The 12,579-nt window shown below is 40.4% G+C and overlaps 1 protein-coding gene across 1 annotated transcript in view; it reads right to left on the bottom strand.

Moving 5' to 3' along the window:
• Positions 1 to 12,579, bottom strand: part of LOC103456805 (cadherin-7) — a 155,262-nt gene that overhangs the window by 19,990 nt on the left and 122,693 nt on the right. The window contains exon 9 of the mRNA XM_008396562.2: positions 11,309 to 11,430. Coding sequence (XP_008394784.1) covers positions 11,309 to 11,430 — 122 coding nt within the window. The remainder of the gene's footprint in view (positions 1 to 11,308; positions 11,431 to 12,579) is intronic.

The following is a 12,579-nucleotide window of genomic DNA, read 5'->3' as shown; positions in this document are numbered from 1 at the left end:
TCCTGTTTGACTTGGCAAACTGTGAAGCACTTTGTTCCAAGTCAGTCTGAATCTTTGGCAATTACCTATGCATTGTAATTTTGTCCAGAGCTACTTCTATTCTGTGCCCCTGAGAAAAGACCATTAAACATCAATATGTGTCGTTAATTTTTCACTGCTGTTTTCCTACATAATGGAGAGAAAAAGCCAGAATACTTTATATTGGACTTCACTCAGAATTTGGTTCTCATTCCTGTTTGGACCAAATGTTTCTTATTAAAAAAATGACAGATTAGGACACTTGATTAAAACGAAATCATTTTAAACAACGTCTTCCTTGGAGTCACAAAACGATCCTATCCAACACAGTAGACAACAAAAAACATGTAGATAAGCACATTTACAATTGTAAATACGAAATAAAATTAAAAATCCATTTAATCCAGTCATATTTACATGCATTCCAATTTAATAATCACACAAATCTGTATCCCTCTGATGTAAAGTGTACTGAATGCTGAAGATGGGAACACGGCAAGGACCAAACAACTGATGTGTCTTTACCCATTTTGACTTCTTGCCTTTCATAACAGCTGATTGACTTTTTAAATATCTTTAATCAAAACTGATTCCCAAGGTTGTTTTTTTTTTTTGGCAAATCCATTTAGTCGATCTTAGAACAAAGCCTCGTCGGTGTTTGCAATTAGCAAGAGAAAGAAACTCCAACTCTCTCAGGGGAAGTTGACAACACACACAATCCTCTTATTCTAATATCCCGAGCAGCATCGGATCTGTTGGCCTTGAGCACCGCATGAAAAATAAATACAATGTCAGCTCAGTCCGTTGCGTGTCGTGACACTAATGCTGTCCAAAATAAATGTGTACGCTGTGCAGCCAGGCATGTTTACTTCATTATTTGGAATGAAAATGACTCACGATAAGAACTGCTTTCGCTCGAGGCGTTGCAAGACAAGAATTCATATCTGTGAGTGAAACAAGTAGACGCTGTTTGTTTTGGCCCTTTTTGTTCCGCTTCTGAACCTCGGACTAAGAGAAAGCCTTTCCTGCCTTTATTATGCAACAGAGCTGACAACTATAAAGATTGGAGGAAGTATTGCTAAATAATCCAATTTATCCACACCCAGCAGCATGTGCCATAATTATTATTTTATTCATACAAACAGACTCTCTAGAAATCGAGTTATCGCTTAAAAAATTGAGCAGCCAGCTGAAGGAAGACGGGGAGAAAACGAGCTGAAGGAGTAGATCCTCTACATGAGAGGAACATCACACACCAACATGCCATATGGACGATTAATGATAGCCACTGGGACGGTCATCAAAGTTGGAGATACTGTGGCAATGTTCACATAAATTTACATCAAGCCTCCTGAGTCTTTTGTAGCAGATCTAGCAACTCAACCCGGTGACAGCTAACACCCGTGGATGTGATCCAAGAGATTTTTAGAAGCAATTCACACATGATTATCACATCTTCCAGCCCCAAACAGCTTTTTTGTCTAACACGAGGACAAAAATAAGGAGCGGGAGACTAGAAGGGCGAGGAAGAGAAAAATGAAAGTCAATGATCCATCAGGGCAGAGACGTGGATTATCAGTTGTCAGCTGTGATTAAATGCTGCTGGTTACAAGCTGTCAGGTATTAAGTATTCGTGTAGGTGGCAAACAAAATCATGCCAATTATTAAAACTGGCTGCGAGGGAGAGGGAAAAAAAAGTTAAAACACACAGCCTTGCAAAAGTATTTGTACCCCTGAAACCTTTCCAGATTTTGGTAGAAGCACAAACTTGAAATGTTTCTTATTAGGACCTGATATGACAGATCAATGGAAAGTAGAACACAGATTTGAACAGTAAAGCTGCACAGTTTTCCGTTTTGTTTTTATGCAAATACAAATCTGAAAAGTGTGGCCAACATTTGTATTTAGTTCCCCTGGCTCAAAATTTTCTTTCAACGTCTGGCTGACAATTTAGGGTTATTCACCCGTTGAAAGGTGAACCTTCAACCAACTGATGTCTGTTGCAGCTTCTAACCTGTTCCATTCATCCATCCATCTGTTCATCCATCCATCATCAGTTTAATTTTGGTTAGAGTTGCAGAGGCAGCATAGAAGTCCATACTTACTTTTACTAGCTGAAGAGACCATGTTTCATTGGGGGAGGGGCTTGTGTGTTCAAGTTGATGAGCTTGAAAAATTGCTCATGTACTCTTTTCTTGCAACTTCAGAATGTAACGATTTTCCACTGTTCACTTCTGTGCCCTCCTTCACATTGCCCTGAATGTTGCTGTTTAATTATGTTTTATAAACTGCATCTGGAATATTGATAAAAATAACATTTTATTACTATGTAAGTAGCAAAAATGTCAAAATAAATACAATTTTGCATCCCTCTAGTTACTCAACCTGCAAATGAAAACAGAATTCATACTGAAAATAAATTACAGATGATTTCTGTTTTATTAGGTACATCTGGAAGCAGTAGCTTGCAGAGGATTTTAATTAGGGGCAATAAAGAGGAACGAACACAACTGCACACCACACTTCAGATTGAAAACATGTTATTTTTCTTCCACAACAATCATGCACCACGTTGTGTTGGTTTAGCACATAAAAATGCACTGAAGTTTCTGGTTGTCGCAGCGGAAAATGGGAAAAAGCAACAGGGGTGTGAATACTTTTGCGAGGCTCCGTCTTTGGCCGCTCAACCGAAAGCTAATAGGAAAGTACGGCCGTCTGTTTTTTACAGTTCAGTTCTGCAGAGCTGGGGGAATTTACACAGAGCGGAGATGAGAAAAAGGTTATCATCTGCGGCTCAGGAACGTTTGGAATATTTGTATAAACAGACAGAAGTGATGTTTGTGTCGGCGTCAGATCAGCGACAGGCAGAGGCAGCGATCCAGCACCCAAACATGCAGCGTATGCGAGCTCGGCCGCGTATCACCAAAGCTGCCATTGATCCCGGAAACATAATAACTCTCATGCCTCTCACTCTGTTATGGAAATTTCAGATCTGATAGAAAGCTGTTCTTGTGGTTCTTAATGCCGACAATGAATCCTATACACCATGTGAACCCTTTGATGTCCTTTGAATATCGCAGGTGGATTCTGAGCTTATCTCAGGGAAGGTTTCCATTTCTCAACGCTGAGGGGAAAGGGACTGTAAATCATCCCTAAATCAAACACTTTGTAATGTATAATGCCTTTCATTAGCGCGGCTCTTGATGGAAGGCGTTCCTGCAAAACCTTTGGTGGGGAATCCTCTAATGGGTTGAGTGGGAGATAGGAAGAGAGAGGCACGGCTTTAGACATAAATTCTCTCCTAGAGACATTAACGGCGGCAGCCGACTGGTGCCTGTCGCAAGGCTCGACCGAAGAGGCCGATGAATCACGGAATTAAAGGTTTCTTGAGTTTATGCCTGGCTGCGTGTCAGATCAAAAAAGATACAGAGGGGAAAGTTATGCAGCTATTTCTCACTTTGGAGCAGGATTCAGAGAATTTGTTTAGAACAGATACCCACTCACCACTTTATTTAGCACACCTTGTTAGGACTGGGTTGGACGTCCTTTTGGCTTCAAAACTGGCTCATTTCTTAGACGCCTGCATTTCATTAGGCTTCAAACCTTCCTAAGAGACTTCTTTCCACACTGACTTACAAGCATCGTAGAGTTGCTGCCAATTTTTTTGGTTGCACATTCATAATGCTAATCTTCCCATACACTGCACTCAAATAATCATTCCTCAATTCTTACTAAGGGGTCCAAATAGGGCAGAGGAAATATTTTCCGCTACCATTCACACAAGGCAAGATGGATCGATGTATTCATATCGATTACATCCAATTCTGAGCCAACCATTTTAATGTGAAAGCTGAAATGGAGACCCATTGGATGAGGCAATGTTTCTCCAACCATTGCCAACTTTGGCGAGTATGTTTAAAATGTAGCCCCGGTGTCTGACCCTAGCTACTTATTGCTTATTGTCTATTTCTCTAACCATTCTCCAGAGACTTCAGAAATCACTGTGTGTTAAACAGTTGCATTGAAGCAGGCACAAAGCTTTTAAAGATCGAAAAACATGTAGAAACTGTAAAAATGTTTTCTTTTTTTTTTTACCTTTAGGGTGTAATTGTTGAGTTTAGTGAGCCTTGACGAGGACCCAAATGTATGAACCCAAGAATAAGAACTTTAATAATGAAATAATAGTAAAACTTTCAGAACTCTGGAAACCACAAAGGAACCCGGGAGGCAGCAGAAGATGAGGGAGAATCCAGCAAAGAGCAATGAAAATCCATGAGCTTAAATACAGGGCAGTGTGATTGCAGACAAGAGGTGGGTGGTTGATTATTCACAAGGTGCAACTGGGTGAGAAGGCAAAAGGTAAACTGAGAGAAGATGGATAATCACACACTGGAGTCCTGTTTCAGAAAGCAGGCTTAACAAACTCTGAATAGTAAGAAGATATTCTGAATAAACCTGTTTGACTCTGTGATACTCTGAATTTTCCATTTCAAAACAATATAATCAATCGGTAACTCAATTCTGAGTCCTGTTAGTTCTGCGTGAATATATAAGAAGTTCTGAATTAACTGTATTTAATGTGAAATAGGATGGAATCTAATCTAGAATAATAGCAAACTATAAGTAAAACAGCAGTCACAAAACATCCGCATAGGCTGTACAGTAAAAGACTAAAACCCAAAGTGAATGAAAAGAAATGACATCTATTTTAGGACACACTGACATACATAGAGTAATTCAATTAGAGGCACAGCATAGCCAGGCGACAACAACAACAGGACTAATGTAATGTAAACGCTTTTTGAGCAGATGAAAAAGTATGCAATATAATACAAAACTTAACAAAAGAATCTTCTTTCTAAAGGAGCAGTGAATGTGTCTGCCACATGCAGCTAATTATGCTTTGAAACTCAAAGACGAATAGATAATAACTGAATTCTCAATCGTTATCGTGATACTGACTACATTATAACATTGCTATACCTGCAATTCTGTGGGGCTCTTTTATTAGTCATGTTGGTTTGTGACTAAGGAACACCACAAAAGATCAGGTAGTGATCAGAAACCGAACCTGAAATGCAGTTAAACGCTGCTAATCTTTACTAAACGGGCAGTAACTGTTTATACGACTAGCGTTCTTTTTGTATTTACACATTCACTCTTCTATTTAGTTATATTTGTGTGGCTCTAAAGTTAAAGTTTCGGCGTGGACTTTTTAAAACTTCCCTCTCCGGGGCAGTTTTTCGATTCCTCGTGCATCCTGCCACCCAGTGATGAAGCCGAACCTTCATAGGTAAAATCCTCACTGTTCTCTCAGCGTTTACTCGCAGTAATTCCACAAAGAGCATCCTGCCAAGTAAAACGTCTCCCTTTTTCTTTTTCTTTTATTTTCTCACCAGCATGCAGTTCAAACAGTCCGACTTTAACTCCCCCACCCCTAACCACCCACCCACCTACCCAGTTTACTTACAAACGCCCCTAAGTGTGTAAAGTGAACCACAAAGACCAAAATCCTCTGCAACTCTGACACAAAGCGCCTTTAGCGTGGCTGGAGTGGCAAATTGCAATCTCAGTGATAACAAGCGCTTATCGCACATTTTATTTTTCCATTCTCCACACGTGGCAAATAAACACTACATTTTTGATTCCCCCCCCCCCCCCCTCTTAAGTCTGCAGTGCTGTTATGAGCGTCAGACTGTCTGCCAAAGTGTAATTATCCGATTCTGAGCGGGGTGTGACTGGCTCTGCCGGCTAAGAGCCTCTCCCTTTAAGCTACCTTAAAACCCCCGTTCGCAGATGAGTCACACAATAAGATCAAGCCAGCCACTTCAAAGTTGAACTAAGAGTATAAATAAGCATCACAAGAAATAGGTGGCACTCGTTGCCATGGTGACGTGACAGCTGTCACCAGGGGTTGTGTTGACGAAGGAGGAGGTGGGCATGCCGTTTTCGCACCACCTCGCTCACTCCCTCAACGCGCCGCTTCCCACGACATCAACGCCCCAAACATCACCCACACACACACGCGCGACGCCTGTACCGCCTCGGACCCACCGGTTAGCAGCGCCCACTCACTTTCTGCACCCTAATGCAGGGACACACTCTCAGAGGGAAAACATAAATTGCACTTGGGATCAATATATGGAGTCCTGCAAATGACATCTGTCAATAGCTTCAATTATTTTCCCCTCCGTGAGCTCCTCTCACTTCACACCAACTCAAGTCATTTGCTCAGACTCAGCTTGTTACAAGCGCGCGTCTGTTGACTTGATCCCGACAAGCCAAAGCTGTCGGGGAAAAGTCATCTTCTGGTGAGATCTGATATTAAATTTCGCTTCTTCTTTTTATAGAACAGAAGCCACGCTTCTGGTCGCTAATGTTTTCCTTGCTCCTTGTGCCATGGTATATCTGTTTTCATCCTCCAGCGTGACGCGACACCTCTAATAAACTGATAATCTGAATTGGTGACCAGAGGTGTGAAGACGTTTTTCTGTACCGGCAGACAAGGCTTTGCTGTTATTAAGGAATGAGCAGGAAAGGTAGATTTAATCAGAGGAAGGAGGTGGAAAAAGGTGTTTCCAGTGTGAAATGAAGGGCCTGATGAGGACTTATCTGGGACCCAACTGCACTACATACAACATCCTTACAAATTTCTTCATGTGTCATTACTGTAAGAGAAAGTTGTCAGACTTTTTGAAACCAACTGATTCAATGGTTCCATGGTTGATGTTATCAAAGAAAACTCCAATAACTCTGGGAAACTCTTTAAAAGGAATTGAAACTATAGAATTGAAACTATAGAAACGTGGATTCAAAGTTTCGCTACACTTTCATACCAGTAACCAGCCTGTGCCCTGAGACGAGTACTCAAAGGCCAAAATGATCAATACCCCTGAGGTCAAATTAATTTTATCGAACCAGAAAGTTTATGATTTGATAATGAGATAAAAAAAAAAAAAAAGATAAAGATACATGCAAGATCAAGATTCAAGTTGGGAGTCTGGCTGAGCCACTCCAACAACATTAAAAATGCTTCGAGGCAGAAATAAAAACATGTTAATATGATTAAAAGATTCATTTAAATATAATGTACCAAGAGTATAACATGGCATGTAAACTATATTCCTGCATGTGAATTGGAATCTTGTACATGCATGCAATTTTTACTTTCCTAAGTAGTATATTCCCTTCAGTTAATACGGACATAAAAAACATCTCTTAAATTTAAAATGACAAATATAATCTGAGTTTGACTCTCAGTTGGCTAACTTTATAAATATGTGAACAAAAGGATCAGACACACAGGCCAAAACAGGAAGTAGATGAACAGAGGACTCTGACCACTCCATCAGAAACAGCTAAAAAAAAAATGTGACAATAATTTTGAAAAATGTGAAAAGAAACTTTGTTTGGTTTTTATCTGCAGAAATTGGGCAGTTTGGTACAATATTTAATACAATCAAGACACAAATCCTCTAATAAACTCCTCAAAGAGTTGAGCTGTTAAAAGGAAAACTGAACAAGTCCAGCTTAACCCCGTGCACAACGGTAATTAAAATGTCAAATAGTAACTTGGTGCAATCTTGCTAAGGGACAACACACTAAACACGCATATGGAACTCACATCTTCACATCATTTTTGACTAACCTCCCTGTGGGAAGCTGCAAGCAGGCTGGGGACAGCAGAATCCCAGATCCACTCATGTGTGTAATGATTACAATGAAGTGATTGTACAATGTGAATCCAGCCCTCCTCCCCGCCGTCCCCACCGCAATCCACAGAGCCTCGGCCCCTTCCACCCCCATCATGATATCAATTTATATTATGGCAGAAGACAGACGCACCAATGAACTGTAACAAGTGGCATCTCTGGAGAGAGCCAGTGCCACGAGACTGCCTTAATTAGGCCTGAAAAATGGCAGGTTGCTCCACCGCAGAACTGCCTGTTAATCTGAGCCACAGAGCCGCAGAGTCAACTCTGGCCCTAACTGGCAAATGTTATTATTTCATCTCTGCTGTGGCTCTAAATAACCCAATGGGCGCGACAACCCGTGGGCAGCTTGCGATATTTATTTATTTGTTTTTATTCATTTTATTTTATTTTTTTTCTTAAAGCTTTTGCAGGTTTAGCAAGCCCATTTAGTGCGTCCGACGTGTTCACACCGACATCCACGCATACAGTACACAACAGGAGCATTTCCATTAATTAGGAATCACGGAGCTGGTGGAGCGCGTATCAGACAGGTAATGAGTCCACCCAGTCTGTTTGGTAACAGGCAGCAGACGCCTCGTTGTAATTCAAACTGTGTTTTCACATTCAAATGTCAGCCCTTCTGCTTCCCTTTGCTCTGTATGTGTTTTTTGGGTGTAAATTTCATCACGAAATTTCCATCCCTCCCTGCCTTCATTATGCAGTCGGAAGGTGGGATCCCACCGGTGCGCCGCCAGAAGGTTGTGTCTGAATGGGATTGAGAAGAAACTGTTAAAAGTGAGAGATGAAAACAAAAAACAAGCACTTCTTGTCTGCGGCTGTGATTCGTCTTAACAAAAAGGATGAAACGGGTTAAGAGGCTTGCTGTACGGCTGTAATTGTTGCCGTCTAAAACAGCACCGCTCTCCACACTCGCAGGCAACTCGGTAAGGACGTGTGGGGAAAAAAAACAAAAAACTAAACATTAATTTCACCGCATTTATTCAGTCAGTATTACAGATCGTACAATACATTGTCTTCTGACCCTGTGCTCTACTCTACAAGCAACTTCAGATCATAAAACTGCCCCAGGGACTTGCATAGCAGACACCAGGCAAGACGGATACATCAGCTCATCCACTGCCCTCCCTACCATAAGAAGCCATTGCTCTGGAACAGAACAAATCTGGATTCATCAGACCACATGACCTTTTTCCACTGCTCCAAAGTTCAATCTTTACGCTCCATAGCCATTTTGAAGCCACCTTTTCTTCTTCTACCCCACTGATAAATGGTTTTCTTCAGGCTACACAGCTGTTAAGTCCCAACACAGCGAGCTCTCTATGAAATGATTTTGTTAGGAGAGGCTCCTATTTGCACAGTTAAACATTATTGCCTGTTTTACAGTGGCTTTTCCTCGAAGTGATTTCGCCGTGTTTATTAAATAATCTGGAAATAACTTTCGGGGCGTGCACCAGACCATTCAGACCCGACTTCAGTGGTTTCAACATTGTCCTAAGTTATTTAATGGTGCGATGTAGATCAGTATTCTGACCTTGTTAGAACTGGTTTGAAAATGTTGCGCTCCTCTGCGTGGCTGTTAAAGTAAAGTCATGAAGTTGTTTTCAAACATGAGAGCAGTCATTAAATAAAAAAGGAGTTATATTGTGTATTCTACCTGTCTAGGGATTGGCTATGCCTGCTTATACTAATATATTAATTGACAAAAAGAAAATCTCACCAATTCTCCAGTCAGTTCTACACTTTTCATCTCTTTCGTTCTTTTTTTTTTTTTAACTTTAACGGGTATATGTTTGCTAAAGTATATTTCAGCTCCAAACTCCAGCAGTTGTTTGTGCGGAATCATTTTGAACATATCTTGGCACAATTTGAATGCATCACATCAATTCACAAGGTGGACAAACTCATAGGCTGAAGCTTCTCGCTTCACAGAGGAGCCGGTGGCTGCACCAAGGGGAGGTGGCAGCTCAGCTATCATAGGGGTTAGGTAAGCAATCTGTCGGCTCGAGCTGAGTAATTACAGATCTGCTACACCTTTTTCCTCCTGATGATGCTGTCATCTGCAATGGCAGTCCCTGTGTCCTGGAGGCTGATACCGTTGTTGACATATTACTTTGGTTAAGTTTCTCTGCTGTCATTTTTGAGGTGAACGTGAAAGAATTGCACCGAGTTGAGATTCTGAGTCAGAATCTCAAAAGTTGAGAGTCTGATTGAATGCATTTGTTATATAAATCTCAGTTCAGTTAGGTTATAAAATGTCATGGCTTGCAAATAAACTAAAACATCTTGAACTTTCCCATAGTTTGTAATGTTTCAAATGCTACAGCTACCTATGTAGAATTGCTTTATTTACACTGACAAGATTAACTAGGTGATATATTTAAGAGAAATTGTTTATATGGATTCATTTAAAGGTATCTGAATAAAGGGAACTAAATATATTTGCCCACCAAGTATTTCAGAATAAAATAAAATAAAAAAACAAACAAAAAAACAATAATTTTCTTTCCGCTTCACAATTATCTGTTTGTATTTCGCACAAAATCCCAACAATATGCAATAAGGTCAGGTTAGTTGTAACCTGACAAAATGTCCTCCAATGCCAGCTTTCATTTTTTCTGTTTTAAGTTTCACACTGAGATTTTTATTATAACAAATAATATAAACACAAAATGCCTGAACACTTGGAGCCTGCCAGGCTGTGTGACCTCTTTAAAGTAAAACAATACTGTGGTCAGAAATTATGCCCACAGAACAACAACAAAGAAAGACATATCCAGATCTTTCATTTTTCCAAACAAACTCCTTTACTTTTTTTTTTTTGCACAGCCACCATGAGCCCAATGATAAAAGAACTACAACACATGAATGCAAATAACACATTTAAAATGGCCTAATAGCCATTTCTAATAAAAATGCATCATTCTGATCAATTGTAAGTATTCAGGCATACACGCTTTCTTTAGCCTTTGCCTCTGATTGTATTTTCCAAATGCCAAGAGCTGAAAAATGACCGCCACAAACACACAAGTCATTCAGCAACAATGGGGCCAAATGTGAAGGGGGGGGGGGAATGCAATGCATGGACACAGCTTACTTCCCCCGTTTTCTTTTTTAGATGAAAAAATTGCATTGGATTTCATAGCACAATACTAAGATAAACTTTCTGCTCTTGTTCACGACAGGCTTATTATCAAACTATTATAAAACACCACTCCAGCCTTCCATAAAATGACATTCAAGTGTGCAAAAAAACACCACAGGCTAACTCTAGAACAGTGGCAAGAAAGTGAATGAGAGAAAGTTCACTAATGAACAGCAACTCCTACAATTCCTATTAAATCTTGAGGTTGTGTCTCCTACTAATGATGCTGTCCACCTGGCGTAACCCTGAGCTGCAAAACAGATACAGTTTGAGCACAAAGCAGTTGTTTTAGAGGGAGGGGAGAGTTTTAATGGCTGTGAGGCTCAGCAGGCTGTCTTTGTATGTCAAACTTCAAGGGAGTTTACAGAGAGAGAGAGGGAAAGAAAAGAAGAAAGGATGCCAGACCGACAACAGAGATGTCTCTGGGTCTTACCTGCCCTGGCATTGAGTTTTCACACAGGAGCGTTTCGTAGTCTATTGCAAAGACCGGGGCGTTATCATTTACGTCCAACACCGTGATCAGAGTGATGCTTTTCCCAATCTGGTTTGGATCCACTGGGGAAAAAATACAAAGGAAAAGGAAAAGAGTCCAGGTTCACATATTTCTGCAAAATTCGTTTTTAATTCTGCTTTTCCTGGACCTTGACATTCTTGGCTGTATTACTGAGTATTTTTTGTTATTTTCTGATGCTTCATGCTTAATCGCAGTAAGCATTCACTAAATGAAATAGTATTTTCTTTTTTGTTTGGTTTGGTTTCTTGTCATACTGATCACCATGACAGCCAGGTAAGGTTGAGCCAGCAGTGTAGCAGAAGTATGACACACTGCCATACAGTGGCAATATTTTTAATGCATATTTGAGAGTATGAACTTCCTAATTATGCTTTGGCATGAAATAATGCAAGGATCTATTGATTTTGCATGAATTTCCATGATTGTGAAGTTAGAAAAAACTGAAGGAACTGATTGGCTAGCACACTGACATGTGTTTATGTTTGTTAGCTAAGATTAGCTTTTAAAAGAAACGTTAGCGTATAGTCTGCTGCTATCACTGTAGCTAGAATTAGTTGGTGTCAACTAACATGCAGGTTTTAGCCAAAATACTAACGTTAGAATATTTGCTAACTTTAGTAATTTCAGTTAAATATAGCATATAAACTGCTATTTTACATAGTATTATTTAATTTTCAATAAGATGCAAGTTATAAGCAAGCAAGTGAACATATAAGCTGCTCAAAGCATATTAGATAATTTTTACGTCTTCATGACAAAACATGTTTCCGTCGACTCATTTCTATAAGCTGACTCAAGAAACAAAAACAAATTCAAGTTTTTGAAAGGGTCTTAACCCTTGTGTCTAGAAATGGGGTCCAACCGACCCCACACATGTAAAACGTGAATCATTTTCCACAGTCCTCTACGTTTGCCCCACTGTCCTCTACGATTTGCCTCAGTCCTCTACATTTGCCTCAGTCCTCTACATTTGCCCCACTGTCCTCTACGTTTGCCCCACTGTCCTCTACGTTTGCCTCAGTCCCTCAGACCGCTACGTTTGCCACTCCTACATTTGCCAGTCCTCTACGTTTGCCAGTCCTCTACGATTGCCATAGTCCTTCTACGTTTGCCACAGTCCTTCTACGTTTGCCACAGTCCTCTACGTTTGCCACAGTCCTCTACCCTCTACGTTTGCCTCAGTCCTCTAC

Source organism: Poecilia reticulata, linkage group LG20 (assembly GCF_000633615.1).
Source record: "Poecilia reticulata strain Guanapo linkage group LG20, Guppy_female_1.0+MT, whole genome shotgun sequence".
Taxonomy (NCBI): Eukaryota; Metazoa; Chordata; class Actinopteri; order Cyprinodontiformes; family Poeciliidae; genus Poecilia; species Poecilia reticulata.
Note: the sequence above shows the minus strand (reverse complement) of the source record. Positions and strands in the feature narration are given on the sequence as shown.